General features: G+C 33.6%; 2 protein-coding genes across 4 annotated transcripts; one reads left to right on the top strand and one right to left on the bottom strand.

The window, feature by feature from the left end:
* Positions 1 to 269: 269 nt before the first annotated feature.
* LOC141695262 (uncharacterized) lies at positions 270 to 6,224 on the top strand. 2 transcript variants are annotated; one of them, XM_074499519.1, is made up of 8 exons: positions 270 to 659; positions 1,917 to 1,996; positions 2,263 to 2,323; positions 3,561 to 3,618; positions 5,176 to 5,233; positions 5,477 to 5,549; positions 5,756 to 5,862; positions 6,000 to 6,224. In XM_074499519.1, the coding sequence occupies exons 1-7, from the start codon at positions 345 to 347 to the stop codon at positions 5,846 to 5,848; spliced, it is 738 nt and encodes a 245-aa protein (XP_074355620.1). In that variant the 5' UTR covers positions 270 to 344; the 3' UTR covers positions 5,849 to 5,862; positions 6,000 to 6,224. The 2 variants fall into 2 exon arrangements, with proteins under 2 accessions (XP_074355620.1, XP_074355619.1); XM_074499518.1 differs by having other exon boundaries at positions 271 to 659; positions 5,756 to 6,224.
* A 662-nt stretch (positions 6,225 to 6,886) lies between these two features.
* LOC141695261 (cyclin-dependent kinase E-1) lies at positions 6,887 to 15,784 on the bottom strand. Of its 2 annotated transcripts, none has more exons than XM_074499517.1 (16): positions 15,406 to 15,784; positions 14,585 to 14,695; positions 13,698 to 13,801; positions 13,570 to 13,612; positions 13,355 to 13,453; positions 12,116 to 12,185; positions 11,890 to 11,984; positions 11,775 to 11,808; positions 11,609 to 11,693; positions 11,389 to 11,466; positions 10,630 to 10,677; positions 10,141 to 10,173; positions 9,819 to 9,927; positions 7,945 to 8,163; positions 7,738 to 7,856; positions 6,887 to 7,211 (listed from the first exon to the last, which is right to left on the bottom strand). In XM_074499517.1, exons 1-15 carry the CDS (start codon positions 15,607 to 15,609, stop codon positions 7,791 to 7,793), a joined length of 1,398 nt encoding a protein of 465 aa, XP_074355618.1. In that variant the 5' UTR covers positions 15,610 to 15,784; the 3' UTR covers positions 6,887 to 7,211; positions 7,738 to 7,790. The 2 variants fall into 2 exon arrangements, with proteins under 2 accessions (XP_074355618.1, XP_074355617.1); XM_074499516.1 differs by having other exon boundaries at positions 6,887 to 7,242; positions 15,406 to 15,783.
* Positions 15,785 to 16,057: the final 273 nt, after the last annotated feature.

Here is a 16,057-nt window from a genome sequence, read left to right as displayed (position 1 = left end):
GCAAGTATAAATGATTTAAACATATATTTTATTTCCAAAAAATGCAGTATTTACATTTATTTTTTATATTAATATTAACATTCAAGTTTACAAAAAAATACGATATAAGAACACGGAAGTATAAGCTAAATAGGTATATATTTTGTGTTTGGTCTCCATTCTCCGTTAACAAATCGACGGGTCTACCTTCTCCGTTAACAATTTTAATTAAATTTTGAATTATGATTTTGGAAAGACATGATAGGATATTGAAACATGCATAACAACTGTCCCACATTATCAACATCATCATCATCTACTCTTACAAACAAAATGTCACATAACTCTCTAATCTTTAAATACCCATGGCCATGTTCACAATTTCCTCATCCTCTTCAAACCCACCAACAAAACCACCTTTTCTTGATAAAAAACCCATCTTTTTCAATGACTCTTTGTCTAGAAGAAACTTGTTTCTCACCTCTTTTTCTTCTTTCTCTTTCTTGGGCTTAAGCTTTAACCCTTGTTTATTAAACCCCCATTTAGCTTATGCTCAAACATCAACTCCTTCCAAGTCATTTTTATCTGGCATTGCTAACACTAAGTCTTGGTTTCAGTTTTATGGTGATGGGTTTACTATTAGGGTACCCCCTGATTTTAAGGACTTCACTGAGCCTGAGGTATGCACTACATGCCTATCTGTTTGTATATTTTTTAATATTCAACTTTTAGTTTATCAAACCAAGTTACAAATGTGGGTGCAAGGTGAACGGGCAACAAGCTACAAACAAAGTTATTGATTGTTAACTCCCTTTTTAGTTGTTTGTTAAAACTTAGTTAAGGATATTTTGATTGTGGGTGACAATTTTTTACACTGACCGCAACTAAGTTAGAGAAACCCCGAAAGTGCTAAGACGCAACTCAATTGATTGATCATGAGTCTGTGACCCAAAATTATCAGTATTTTGATTGAAACTCTGAATGAATAATACTTTTTTCTGAAATGATTGAAAAGCTATAATCTTTAAAAAAAATCATAGTTGCTATAATCTTTAAAGTTGTTCACATAGAAAGTCAGATTTTGAATTCAAGAAGTCACCTAGACCCTTCATGAGGTGGTCTTATGTTATCATGGACTCCGAACTTTTTTCCCTTCACTTGATAAAAGCACTTTAACCAACATTTTATAACATAAACTTAATCACAAGTTTAGGCATAATCGATTTCAAGATATCGACTACCAAACATATGTATATCTGCAGAATAGGCCAAACTGGGTACCTCCCTTGATAGATCGCTGGGTTCCACCTCATGCTCAGAGGAGGACGTAAGGGTAAGCTGGCCCAGCTTCCGCTAGATGAAAAATTATAATGGGAAGGAAGAAAAAAGTTAACGCTGGGTAACAGTTCTAAATTGAAACTTTAAATGTAGCAATTTATTCACGAATCTCTACTCTAGTCTAAATTAAAGATAAGATAGTATGAATTGACTTGCTAATCTCTACAACCACAATAAGGTATTCGTAGTGTTCTTGTTTTCTATTAAAATATATTACATGATAAAAAATGGATTCTTAGTGAATTTTAAATAAATGAGATACTAGAGTTTTAGAAATAAATAAATTATACTATATATTTGTTTAATTATAAGGTATAGGGTATGGATCAATTTCCAAAAATATGAATAAAGTCTCTTTTTTTATAAAAAAAATAAATATACTGATTTTTTTGAAAATGATCATACCTAAGTAAATTTTTTTTTATTAATATTAGTTGGAAAAAAAACCGTTGGGAGAAATTTTTTGGCTAGGTCCGCCACTGCTCATGCTGATCCATGAACAAAACATTAACAGCTTGTCGTTATCTACTATAGAGTCAGTTTCGATACAAATTTTTGTATACATTTATTTTAAAATTATGTTTTATTGACTTTTGTAGGATTATAGCGCTGGATTATCTCTTTATGGAGACAAGGCTAAGCCAAAAGTCTTTGCAGCACGGTTTGCATCTCCCGATGGGTAATACTTATATCGCAAGTCCATATAAATATTTCTTTCTTAATAAGATGATATTCAGATTGCATTTTTAGTATTTTATAAATTTCAGTTCAGGTTCCTCCAATCCTCTCTTAGTTGGCTTTTATTGTACTTTTAAATATCTGATTTACTTGGACAAAGACACTGATATTTATGAACAGGATATAGTTACATATCTCTTCGTATTGATAAATAGTGATCTAAAATTTTCTGCTGGTTGTATATGATAAATGTTTCAACTTGTACAGATCTGAAGTAGTAAGTGTTGTCCTTCGCACATCAAATTCACTGAAGATCACATTCTTAGAGGTGCGTTGTGACATTTTAAAAGCTTATTGATATCTTTAGGCTGCAAAGAAGCTATCTCTAGGTGTAATATTTTAATCAACTCTCTGGAATCATTGCTATAGACAGATGGTAGGGGTTCTATCACTTCATACTAAGTCAAAAAAGTTATTATATTTGATATACATGACATTTATATAGAGTGCTCTATGGAGAACTACTTAATAATAAAAACCTAAGAACTACTGATTCCGCACATAATTTTGTATTTGTAATTTATTGATATTAACTTTAAAGAATTTTTGTTTTTAGTATTGCATGCTTTTGACTTTACTGAATCCACAAAACTTGGTTTCTGAATTTGTGATTTATTTGGTAAGATAAATCTGCAACTAGTACCTGACCAAAGTAAATGCAGGGTTCTGCAAATTATCTTGTCAAAAAATATCAGAAAGTAAAGGGAAAGCTTTTGCAAAATGCAGTTCAGCAAAATAATTATATGGAAAAACTAAAATACACAAATTTGATCAATAAATTAAAAATACAAAATAATGTATGAAGCCTAATTCTCAGTTTCTAATTATAAGAAGTATTTGCACCTGAATGATAGCCATAGCCTATATACTTACATACATGTGTGTGTGTGTGTGTGAGTGGTAATAACGATTACAAAAGTAAACGAATTTCTAGTATTCCCAAGATCATATGTCTTGTAAAGGATGTACAGTTTCTGGTATTTTGATGATAACGTTATGCTATCGGAAGTCAATTGGCAGGCTAGATAGAAAGTTTATTATCGGAAGTCAATTGGCAGCTTAGATAGAAAGTTTGTTCTGAAGGCAATCCTACCAATAGATTGACTGTTGCGTACACTAGCTAGGCACTGTCCTTGGTCACTCTTATGCTCCATTTGGTTTGGAGAGTATGGGGAATTAATATAATGGTCATGGAATTAATATTTGTGAATAAAATCGAAGGTGAGAAAGGATGTGAAAGGGAGGATTGAAAAAAAAGTAAGGGATTGCGAATTTTCTATAATTAGGTTTGTGAAGAAATTGAATAGAAGTAGGAAGGAATCATTCATCGACAAATTTGTGGGATTGTGCTCTATTTCAAATTTTAATGAATGGAATGAAGGAAGGAATTAAGATTATGAATATTTACCTACAATCTACAAAATAGTACAAAAGTTCATAACACTCCCACTTAAATTCATTCCATCACAGAGTAGTAACGATGATGCTATTTCTGATTTAAACAGGCCAAAGACATTACTGATCTAGGTTCACTGAAGGCTGCAGCAAAGCTATTTGTTCCAGGTTCATTACTGATTATGTTGCTCCTCTTTCTAGGTTTTCCAGGACAGTTTTTTTAATTCCCTTGACTTATTACCTAGGGCAGACCCAGCTATCTTGTAAGGTGGAATAGTCTGTCACTTACTTACTCATCCATGCAAGGGCCTCCATAATTCATTTTGAATTATCATGTATAACATAAATTAAGACTAGATAAAGTCCCATAAAAACTATAAATAACTATAGTAGATATGAATGTCCTTTCTTATTTTTACAAATAGTTGTAATTGGCATTTATATTAAACAAAATGAAATTATATGAATGGGACCATAAAAAGTGAAAAAAAAAAGAATAGTGTTAAAAAGTTTTAAACAAAAAAGTTGTCATATCTTAATATATTTTAAAACTAATTTTGATTTTATTTATTTAATCTTTATTTTGAGAAGGACCTTAATTTGAAGTCCAAAGATAGAGTTGTCCCCTACCCAGCGGATACCCCTCTTCTTTTCAAATGAAAGTTCAAGGGTTCAAGCCTTAGCGGAAAGATGTGTATGAACATACATTTCTGCGAACACTTTTTTTAATAAAAAAAGCTTTTCTCTCTGCAAGTATTTTCCATTCGCATGGAGATTCTTCCTTATTTTCCCCATTTGCCGGTCATTTGTTTTTTATCTCATGCCACACAGGCAAGATCACCGCTACTTGTTAAAATTGCTTCCTCTTGTAGGCCTGAAACTGACAGGTTGTAACACCATTGTCCTCCTATGAGGAGACTCTACATTACCCAGACTCTTCAGCTTTTCCCTCATACCCGTGTCGAGCGGATATGACATGGGTGTGGGTATGGGATCTATGTCGGATCCTTCATATGGAAACCGGACACTTTGAATTCAAAAAATCTAGTTCAAAATGATTCAGGCCTCACAACAACTTAATTCTCGATAAGAATGTCAATAGATTACTATTTTCATGTTATACTTTCATTTATGCTATAAATATAACATAAACAAAAATGTATGTGTTTTCTTTATTTGTCAGAGGACACTAATTTTAAAATGTGAAGTATAAGAAGTAGAACTTCAATTATGTGAAGGTTATATGCTTAATCCCCGCACCCATGTCCAATTTCAGATCCATATCCACGAATTCTAATTTTTTAAAAACTAAGAGTCCGACACTTGGATCCGCACCCATGTCCAACGCCCATACCCGAGTCCGGGTAACTTATAGGAGACTGTTGCAATGCATTTGGCCCCACCCCTTTGTTCGAAAAAATATAATCGAATGTAAGGCTGTATTGGTCGAAGTTTCAGCATAATCCTCAGGCTTACTTCTTATTTCACTTCATGAATTTTTTATGTTACAATCTATTCGTACACATATAGGTTTACAGTTTACTTCTTTATTATCTTCTAAAAAAAATTATACTGCACATGCATCAGAGATTTTCAATATAGGGCAAAAAATCAAAGCAAAATTAGGAAAAACGAATACATATTATCTCATATTGTATATCAATGCCCCAAACCTTAAATTTCTCAATAGTTTGGATCCCTGATCCTAACAAGAAGTTTTACCAGGTGGTGCAACTCTCTACTCTGCTCGGACAATAAAAATTAAGGAAGATGAAGGTTTCAGGTAATATCATGGTTAATAAACACCCTTTGCTGGATCCTATTGGTAACATGACTTTTTATCATATACCTTTTCAAGAAAACTGAAAAATAAAGTTACCTGACAATCATTTTTTCGAAATATCACCTCCGCCCCTCTAGCAGTACAATTTTGGTCTTGGTAATATGTGTACATCCTTGGCCTTATTTAAATATTTGCCAACATTATGTTTACTGATTTTAAAACCGTCACTTGATTGCTTTTCAGAAATTACTACTACTATGAATTCGGTAGAGAGGGAGAGCATTTTGCAGTGGTAACTGCTGTTAACAGGGGAAAGGTACTGTTTTCAGGTCTCAGTCAGTATCATGTCAAAAATTGCTGCAAAGTTATTCATATCGCAAATGTAATGTAAATAGTTGCCAAGCCCAGTAATTGGTCAGCAAGAAATTTGTACAGTAACAGAAGACTCGAGAACTGAGAATACTGTTTGGAACTTGAATCACAATTTCCTCAGAAAACTGAATCTAGGTTTATCTATTGTAGGTATTTATTGCCGGGGCTGCTGCTCCAGAGTCTAAATGGGAAGACGCTGGTGTGAGGCTTCGATCAGCAGCTGTATCGCTATCTATTTTGTAATCCATATATGAAAGGTTCGTTCAACAGAGTTGCTAAATGAACTATTAGCATTTGGAAATTGGTGATATTGCGGAAATGTGTAGAGCATATAGAATGCAAGAATTCAGGAATTTCTACAGATTTAATATGGCTGTTATTATCTCACTCGCAGTTGGAGCATAACATTTGGTCCATTGTTTCCAGAACAGGGAAGTTGTAGGCTTCAAACATAACTTGTGATTGTGAGGTGAAATTTTTGTGAATTGGTAAAAAATATTAACCTTGTTTATAATTTTTTTGTACCTAGCATGGTCATTCTTTCATTACCTGTATTCATTTTCATTCTGAACTTTGAACAATATTATGAAGAAATCAGTATCGGCTTTCTTTTTTTTCATGATAATCTTATTTTTGTACAGGCATGTACGAGGAAGATTACTATATTATAAAATTGAAAATTGGAACAAATAGTATGTTCAGATTAACAGGGAGGTTCCGTGTATTATCTAACGGTTCAAACACAGGATGTATCAAAATGTTACTTTCTATACCCGCATTTTCGACAATCTTCTTCTTTCGTACCCGCATTTTCCATGCCCTTGCTGACTTTTACTTTCTATTTCAAATAGTTGTATGTCATGCTCCAGTATTAATCATCTTCTCGACTACAACAAAGCACAATGCTTTTGGATTCACTCTTCTTTATCCTTTAATCTAAATTTATTTGTAATTCTACAATTGAATTATATATATATATGTAAGCTCTCCAATTTCAAGAAAAAATATAGCCGTACTGAAGTTCAATAGAAATTTGGCTGGATAACAGTTGAACTCTTATTTTGATATTGGGTCTTCTAAAAAAGTAAAAAATTCAACATGACTTTATTGCATAATCAAAACTTAGATCAATTCTGGCCCGACATTTCAACATACCAATTTTGTCTGCTTTTACTTAAACTTGGATCAATTTTGGCCCGATATTTCAACATACTAATTTTGTCTGTTTTTACTTGAATCATATCAAAAGGAAACCAAATCTGCGTTTCACGGCATAATCCATTTTAGAACCCAGACGACAACAATAGATTAGCCCAAATGGAAAGATACAGTAGCGTTACAACTTCACATTGATTGATACATCATTATACAATGAGAGAATTGCTGGCTGCTTGATTGCAGTTCTAATGTTCTGCCATAGTTTTGTAGTTGCTACTTCAAACGCTGAAACTACATTTGGTTAGTCAAGCCTCGCAGCACAGTTATAAGAAGACAACTTGAATGCCTTTATACAACAATATAATCATGTGGAGACAACTGAAAAGAGGATGGCGCTAGCATCAACCACACATCACCACGTTTGCGCTAAATTTGATAAATGCAAATTCTGTACATCAAAAACTTCGATGAATCTATGCCTGGCGAAAGAAGACGAGCTATAAGCAATTCAATAATATTTATAATAGTGTTGCCAAAAAAGTGTAAATAAGAAACAATAAGGTAAATTTTAAGATGTTGACAAGTCATAAACAAGTTGATAATGATATGAGAGCAGTAGTGTTTTGTTTAATTTTGACTAACTGGTTGTCTATTTAGTATTCTTCAGTCAGAAGCATTGGTGGCCTATGTTATGTTTGGAGTGAGTTTTAGGAGTCGGTTGTTTTCTTCACTGAATATACATTATCCTATAACGGCAGTAGGAGAAGGCAGCTTACTAAAACAAAAAATCATGTGGTTTATTTTATCCTAAGCAGAACATTCTCTACCAAATGATAGTTATCTTTGATGGGACTTGACATGGCTACACAATTATTTGCATACCATTTGAATATATCTGCATTTCGCATTGTAAGTAACTACCCCCTGTTAAACTAAGACAATAGATAACCTGAGGAGCTTACAATTGGTATTACCTAACATGGGTTACATTAATTGATTCTTCTGAAAAAACTTTTGCTCAATGGCCTCAGAAGCGCCTCTTCTGTTGGGGAGGGTATCCACTCATTCCCATCGCTGGGTCTTTCCTTCTCAGCTATTTACATGTGGCAAATAGCATTAGTTACAAAAAAAAAAATCACAACAGAACCAGCCAAATAAATTTTTCTTAAACTAAGAACAACCTGCTGCTGTTGATGAGCTTGAGCAACACCCCGCTGCATAGGAATACCTCCTGGATTCATTGCACCGCCCATACCAGCCTGGGAAGCAATATTATAACCCGCGATACCTTGAGGTTGCATTCTTTGCATGCCCACCATATGCATTGGCCGAGGAAGAGATCTATTTGGCATCACATGTTGACCAGGGATACCTCCAGTTACGGCATTTCCAGATGAAGCCTGATCAATTAACAAGAAAATTGGTGAACAAATTTACTATTTCCTGATGTAGCTCCATATCAAATCCCGAAAAGTTACTCCTAACTACTTAATTGAGCTTAACTACTCATACAACATCATAGTAGATAAGAAACCATGATTAACGAATATATGGAAACTACATTAATCCATAATCTGCAAATTATCTTCATTCGATTGTTATCCAGGCATCGGCTTGGCGGAAAACGGGTAGGCATCCTGCCCGCCTAGATTTTTAATGGGTATGGGCCTATGGAATGTCTAGTGTCACCTAGGCATCCTAGGCAGCTGTCAGACGGTGTATTGCCTAAATTCACCTAATTCTGGTTATTTCTGGCCGAACCCGTTTCTAACCCTGTCCAGCCCATACTTTTACAAAGAAGTCTAAACATACATTGTTAACACTATTTTAAGGTATGCTCAAACTTACTATTGAAATTTCACTAGCATGCCCCGAGTCGGGGCCAGCTTAAAAAGTAGTGGCCCAAGGCAAAATTAAAAACTGAGGCCTATATAGTTAAAATAATAAATATGATATAAACAGATATAAACTTGATTTTCATAATACAAAAATCAAATCATTACATATCAAATCATTACGTATTTTTAATAATGGAAGTAATATGTAACTTAGATTGTAAAGATTTCTTTTAATTGAAAAATACATATACATTATGTTAAGTTATTTATCTAATTCTATAAAAAGTTTTTTAAGCCCGGTAAAGATAGATAATTTTTAAGTAATAAACCCTCTAAAAACCTCAAGGAGTTAGAAGGAGACCTTAACTGGATCTTATACTATATACAACACTTCCCTCACTTACATGAGTGAAAAAACCGAACTTTGCTATTATGGTAAGCAACCCTCCCAAAAACTTAGGGTGTAAAAGGAAGCTTTAGTCAGATCCTATGTTACTCGGACTCTTCGTTTTGCCTCGAGTACCCGTGTCGGGCACTCAAACACTTGTCGACATTCATACATCGGCACTCATACTTGAACACTTATTTTAGGCCAATCACATGTACATTTTTCAAAATGTTGCAAGTCCAACACTTGTGGACATGTATGATGCATCCATGTTTGATACTTCTATCCGAGTGCGGTAACCAAGATTGGATCTTATACTATATTCAACAAAAAAATTATTCGGCGGAAAAAACATTCTGAATGGGGTAAAAGAACTTGGAACGTCGGTCTATTATTCATATACACCTTTCTATATCTAAACATGCAAATTTTACTTAAACATAAAAGTTAATGTTATCTTGAAACAAAAAGTGTGTAAAAATAATGTAAATAGAGAGGAGAATGAACAAATGCAGTAGAAAAATTACAAACAATAAATACAACAAACACGCAATAAGGGAATCATAGACTGTTAAAATGTTTAATTTCTAAATGAAAATTTTATAAATTTTACACATAATTTGAGAATTAAAAAAATCTTTAAAAAAATATTTTTGCTATTTAATAGTTTTGAAAATGATAATAATTTATATAATTAATTATACAATTCAATTATTTTTTGGAGGCCTTCCAAAATTTCAGTCCAAGGGCAACCGCCTCATCCGTCTATAGGATGAGCCGATTCTGCCTAAACTTCTAAATTTACTTTAAGTATCTCAGATCTCCATACCGGCTGAGTTGGCTGAAGAGGTGCGGTTCCTTCAAAATCTGTAGTTGTGTCTACTGGACGAACCGGATAATTCACCACCTTGTCTCCAGGTTGCGTTGATACCAATGAACTGAACAATCAGGTTACATTTATGTCAAATTTATCAGCAGAAAATGCATGTTGAGTGGAAATTAGAAATTATATTGCCTTTATTTTTTTCATGCAAATTCAGATAAGCAACAGGCAAAAGTAACTGTAGCGAACATTTTTTTTTTGCAGCTTTAACACCCAAAAGTCACGTCAAGTTCAAAAGATTAATGTACTTTTCAAAAGATGTACTTACTTGCGACCTGGAAGAGGTTCCACCCGAAAGTACCTAAAAAGTAGAAATTATCATACAACAGGAAAGTGAACACAATACTAGGAAACAAAATATACAACAATTACTCCTGCTGCTATCAAGGTTGTCACAAGCCATGGAAAGCCTAAAATATACTTAGACAACTTTAATTATCTCAAAACCAAATGATTTCGTGCGTGGACCTCGATGTATCAATATTTTATGGATGATAAATGTAATAATCTAAACCAAATTAGCAAACTAATATAAAATTATACCGCAGAATCCTCAAAGGAAGTCCTAGAAAACAGTCTATCAAAAGAGAATCTCAACTTGTAGACAACTTTGTCTTATGACCAAAAAGAGGGAAAAGTTAGGGATAGGAGAATTTTGAAGCCCTGAGAAATCCACATAATCATAGCAAGAAGAGATGACAAAGATAATGAAACAAAATTTTATGTGTGCAAACTTAATAGGCTTGTAACTTCATACTCATGTTCAAGTGCTTGTGCTGCTGTAATTCGTTTTCGAGGATCGTATCTGCAAATAAGATAAAAGAAATCATTTCTGATTACAAGTGGATCATTAAAAACTTGAATGTCAAAACAATAAGGAAAAAATTAATAAACATATTATCTCATATATTTCGAATGCATGAGTGGCATTATTTTTCCTCAAAAATCAATAAAAATGTCTTTTTTCAATATAGTAGTTTTAGTAAAAAACTGCTTTATTAAGGGAGGTCTATACAGTTCAGTGTTAACTGCTGTAGTGCATTTCATGTTCTGGGCATGATCGAGAAATAGCAACCTACAGTTTCTTCTATATGTCAACTCTGAAATGGAGCAGTCTATCTTCTGTAGATAAACTGAAACATCATAATACTAAATCCTCAAATATCTTTAATCTCTGATTGGTGTTACCAGATGAAATTCAGAGTCGGGTAATATGCAGCAACTAAAATCAAGGACTGTATAACCATTACAAGGATTTAAGTATAACAAAGTTCTTTTGTGATTAGGATGGAACAATTTACAACCGATTTCTGGTAAAATATGGGAATACATAACATTGAAATCGCGTCTGAGGTTATAAATTCAGCAGTGCAAGGAAATAAATATACAGTGTCAAACCATTAACTGAACTAATTGAATTCCGCACGGCTCTTCAAAAAAAATTGAAATTGTATTTATATTATAAGTTATAACAATAGTAAACTTTAAGTTTTAAAGGAAGTGGAGTATCACATACTCGAGCATCTTGGAGAGTAGGTCATAAGCATGACTCTTTGGTGGGAGATGGACAATGCTGTAAAGACCGGGATTGTCACTGCCAAAAGGATAAATAAAAATATACTTCATTAGATGAGATTCAGTACTCTTTGTAAGAGAGGGTAATTCAGGTTTAATGAGACATATACCGTAGAAAAAAAATGACCAAGATAAAGCAAATTTAAAAAGTTGAAGCTTACTACTTATGCCCTTGAATGTGCTGAACATCTTGCTGCCAATGTGGAAGATTAACAAGTGTAGGCCACTTTTCTTGTGTAGGATGACCTAGTGTCAGGAGCTCACGATGAATAATAAGTAAATATAGTAACGAGCTAAACACCAGAAAGCAGAGGTGAATTTCCGTACCTAGGACCTTGAATATTTTGTCAAGCTGATCGAGCTGCACAATTGGTAGATACATCTTCAAATTGCTACTAATACAAGAAAATGGAATCACTTAACAAAATTTCCTTTTTAATACCTGAAAAGGATTTGGTGTTGCTTTTACTTCTTGCCCTTGAAATAGTGGCTTCAGCGTCAGGAGCTCAGCAAATATGCAGCCAACAGCCCACATATCTGACACCAAACAATAACCACATTTTATATAGAGAAAGACTGAATCATTTAGCAGGTCAAGCCAACCCCAAAAAACATCTTTTACTAATGATGAAAATTTATCATGAAAATCTGATGACAGGGGGTTATACCAACAGCACTGGTATAGTGTTTTGATCCAAGTAGTAACTCAGGTGCACGATACCAAATAGTTACAACAACCTGCACAACCATAATAAAGCAGTCAGTTCATACAACAAGAGACAAAAAGTATAAATTCACTGGTAGACGATCATCCAAATCGCAAGAACCAGATGTTTTATGCATAACTTATTTGGCTTTTTCCAGTGTATGCTAAGCACGAAAAATTATAAATTTAGCTCATTTTGATTGGTTTTGTTTTTGTATATGCAGGGGGTCCACTGTCCACCATTATTAAAAAATAGGAGCCAATTAAAATAAGCTAAACTTATAAAATTTAGTACTTATTGTGTGCCTCTGGGCACACACTAGAAAAATCAAATTTATTTTAATACTTATGGAAGACTTAAAAGCCACATAATATATATAAGGGCCCATGGAATCTAAATTGAAGCAGATACTGGAACTTTTCCTCTTACGTTGATAGCCAAACAAGTTCTAGACATATGAGCAGTGAGTACACATTTTTTAACAACCTAACTATTTCTCAATCCACTGCAGCCTTCCAAAAGGATGAGTGGATTTTTTTTAAAGACTCGGGAAGATCATTATCTGAATTGTCACAAAAAAAGAGCAAGATATATGATGAGAAGTAACAGGTCACCTTCTCAATTAGCAACAGAAAATCAAAATTAAGCAGGGTTCCAGAAGATTTCTTAGGTTTTGATGAATCAGAAACATAGAGGTTTAGGCAAAGTTTAAGATCACAATGCTTATCTTTTCGAGTATAACCCCATTATTTCAAATAAAATGTTCTTAAGGGAAAAAAGTGAATTATCGTGCAGGTGCACTTCAAATTAGAGGACCATCTGTAGCACCAATCTTGAGCCAACGACATCCCTTTTTCAGGTTTGGCTATTGTTAGTCATCTTAATAACTCAATATCGCTCATCGAGTGTGACAAAAGAGCCCCTCAGTTACGAAAATAAAGCTCGGTTCAGTAAAAGTCCACAACTAATACTGAAAAGGTTAAACATATATATTAAAGGCCAAATAAAATATATAAAAGCTACAATAGTATTAATAATTATAAAACTATCTGTTATGAGATTTAAGAACTCACATCACATATATTTCATGATTCAGCACACTGACTGAGAAAGAGGAAAAAGTTGACTCCTCGTATAAAATTTGGGGGGGGGGATCAAATGATACGAAGTTAATTACTTCAAAGACATAATTTTACGTACCCCATTTTCTGATAGGGGCTTTAAAGGAGCTTGAAAAATTCTTGCCAATCCAAAGTCAGCAATTTTAACAACGCCTTGTTCCTCACCATCACCCATTACCTGCTCAACACCAAAAGGGAATAGTATGATTATTGTAGGTAATCCTCCAAAATATTTTGATTAAAATTTCTTAATATGAGAATGATGGCTGGAAAGTGGAAAAAGTATAAGCATACCAGAATATTTGATGGCTTTAGATCTCGATGCATAATCCAATTACTGAAGAATTTTCATATCAATATACCAATAGACAATATCTAGTATTCAACAATATTTAGTTTTAGATTATCAAATTATGTATCACCTGTGAAGGTAATTTAACCCATTAAGCAGCTGCCATAGAATTGATTTAACAGTGTATGGATTGATGGCCTGGTTAACCTTGTCCCTGTGATGTCTAATGATTTCCTGTAGGATTACGGCATAAATGATTAACAGCTAACGGAACATTGGATGAAACTAACAAGGCGGTTAGAGCATCAAGACGAGTCGCAGTGCTAGAATACATTTACAACTCCACATTGATATCAATATTTTTATATTAATTAGTAGACTAATAAGTATATGACCACATATCATAAATTATTAATACCTTAATATGCATATCGAATTATCAATGATGACCAATTTCACAATCGGGTTATCTGATCCATGTTGTTACAGTAACCTTATTAATTAGTAGCGATGTTTGCACATGTATATTAAGAATTGAAAAGTACAATTAAACTATAATTGTTTAATATGACTGAAAATTAAACTGACTAGACATAGTCCTTTCTGTAAAATATTAACCCTCATTATCCAATCCAAATTCAAAGCAATCCCATTTCCTATTTAGTTTGTACCAAATCCACCAGTTTCTGGGGTGCAAAAATGACAAAAGAGCCATCCTGACAAAAGGGATAACAACCAGGGAATCTAGAAGCAGATAAATGTCTATACACCTGATCAGAATCGTTTACAGAATGAACTCAATATTCGACTGTACATGCTAGAGACATGACATTACAGAAAACTGAAGTTAATAGTAAGTGATTCTAACTAGAGAAAATCAAATTATGAAAAGTAGGGAACTGAACAAATTAACAGTATGGCTGTTGAACAGCTAGCCAGTTTGAGAAAGTGCTTTTAATTTAACTACACAGATTACCAAACTTTAAATATAAAAAATAACATGAAATGAAAACTCACATAGAGATCATGCTCTGCATAATCAAAAGCTAGATAAAGTGACATGTCTATATGATTGATGTGCACATTCACAAGCTTTACCACATTCTCATGCGATATCTCACGGAGCAACTGCATGTGAATAAAAAAAATTGAAGTTAAGAAAAGTACATCAACAATCACAAAACTGGTTGAAGGACATACATTTTATTTGCACCGAAGAGTCATATAAAAATGAAAGAGATGAAAGTAAAATATAAAAGGACAGACAATTTATTAATTCTATTTCGAGTCCGCCTATTGCATATTATATTTGTTCCGAATTTTGTGCCACCCTTCTCTAGGGAATTTCTAGTTCCGCAGCAAATAACTTCAATACAGTATTATTTTAGACTTTGCAATTCATAAGGTAGAAGGGGAGGGAAAGGAAATTATAACCATCTTAACTAAACCAGCAAAACAGAAAATCTAAGTTGCAACGCGTTCATGAAACTTGTAAAGAAATACTTGATGCTAATTCTAAGTTGCAAGTCTGTTACACAGAAGGCCCTAAGTTTCATCTTAGTATACATTTTAGCTAAAGTAACAAGCTTCCCCTTTTTCGAAAAAATAATAGAACAACTCCAACAAAATCGCCTCAAATTATCATTCTTTTTATAAATAACACACACATAAAATCATAATCTTCCAAGAAAAGTAGTAAAATCAGCTAAAGTGGCGATTTTTAATTTGCAACAGAATTTCATAAGAAATCCGAATAAAACACTTTGAAATTATGATTCAAGCACAACCTAAACAGCATAAAGGCAAAATCTTTGGAAAGAAGAGACAAGAAAAGGTACCATGATTTCACGAATGGCAGTAGGGGAAACACCATCGCCATCTTTAGACTGCTTAAACTTTTTGATAGCAATGGATTTGCTTCGATTAGACTTAATCTTAGCAATAAAAACAAGGCCATAAGTGCCTTCACCAATTTTACCAATAAGATCGTAGTGTTGTAACCATTCTGGCTTTCCTCTGTTGCTGTTGTGCCCATCACCCATCCCTTCCTCTGTGTCTTCTTCTTCTCTTCTTGTCTTGCCAAATTAATACCCAATTATATATTTACAGACAGCCGCGTGCTCGTAAGATCTTCAGTGTTGTCTGTATTTGATGGGGGTATTTCTCGTATAACGGATTAAATTCCCAAAAGATAACCCAACATCAAAATTGTAGATACATATCCAACTATTTTTTATTTCCGACTATAACCCCTTCCTCCCGAGTTTTAATTAGGAAGGAAAACAAGTGATGGGTGAGTAAAATAGTTTCACTTGCATTCATATTTGTGCTCCCCAATTTTTAAAAGTAGCGAAAACAAGCCAGTTTTTAAAAATAGCGAAAACAAGTGATAATGAATGTAAATTTAACAAACTTTCATTCCAAAACTTTCACTCCAAAAGTGGGATGAAAGTATTTTACCTCACTACCACTTACTTCCTTCCTTTTAAA

Source organism: Apium graveolens, chromosome 11 (assembly GCF_009905375.1).
Source record: "Apium graveolens cultivar Ventura chromosome 11, ASM990537v1, whole genome shotgun sequence".
NCBI lineage: Eukaryota > Viridiplantae > Streptophyta > Magnoliopsida > Apiales > Apiaceae > Apium > Apium graveolens.
Note: the sequence above shows the minus strand (reverse complement) of the source record. Positions and strands in the feature narration are given on the sequence as shown.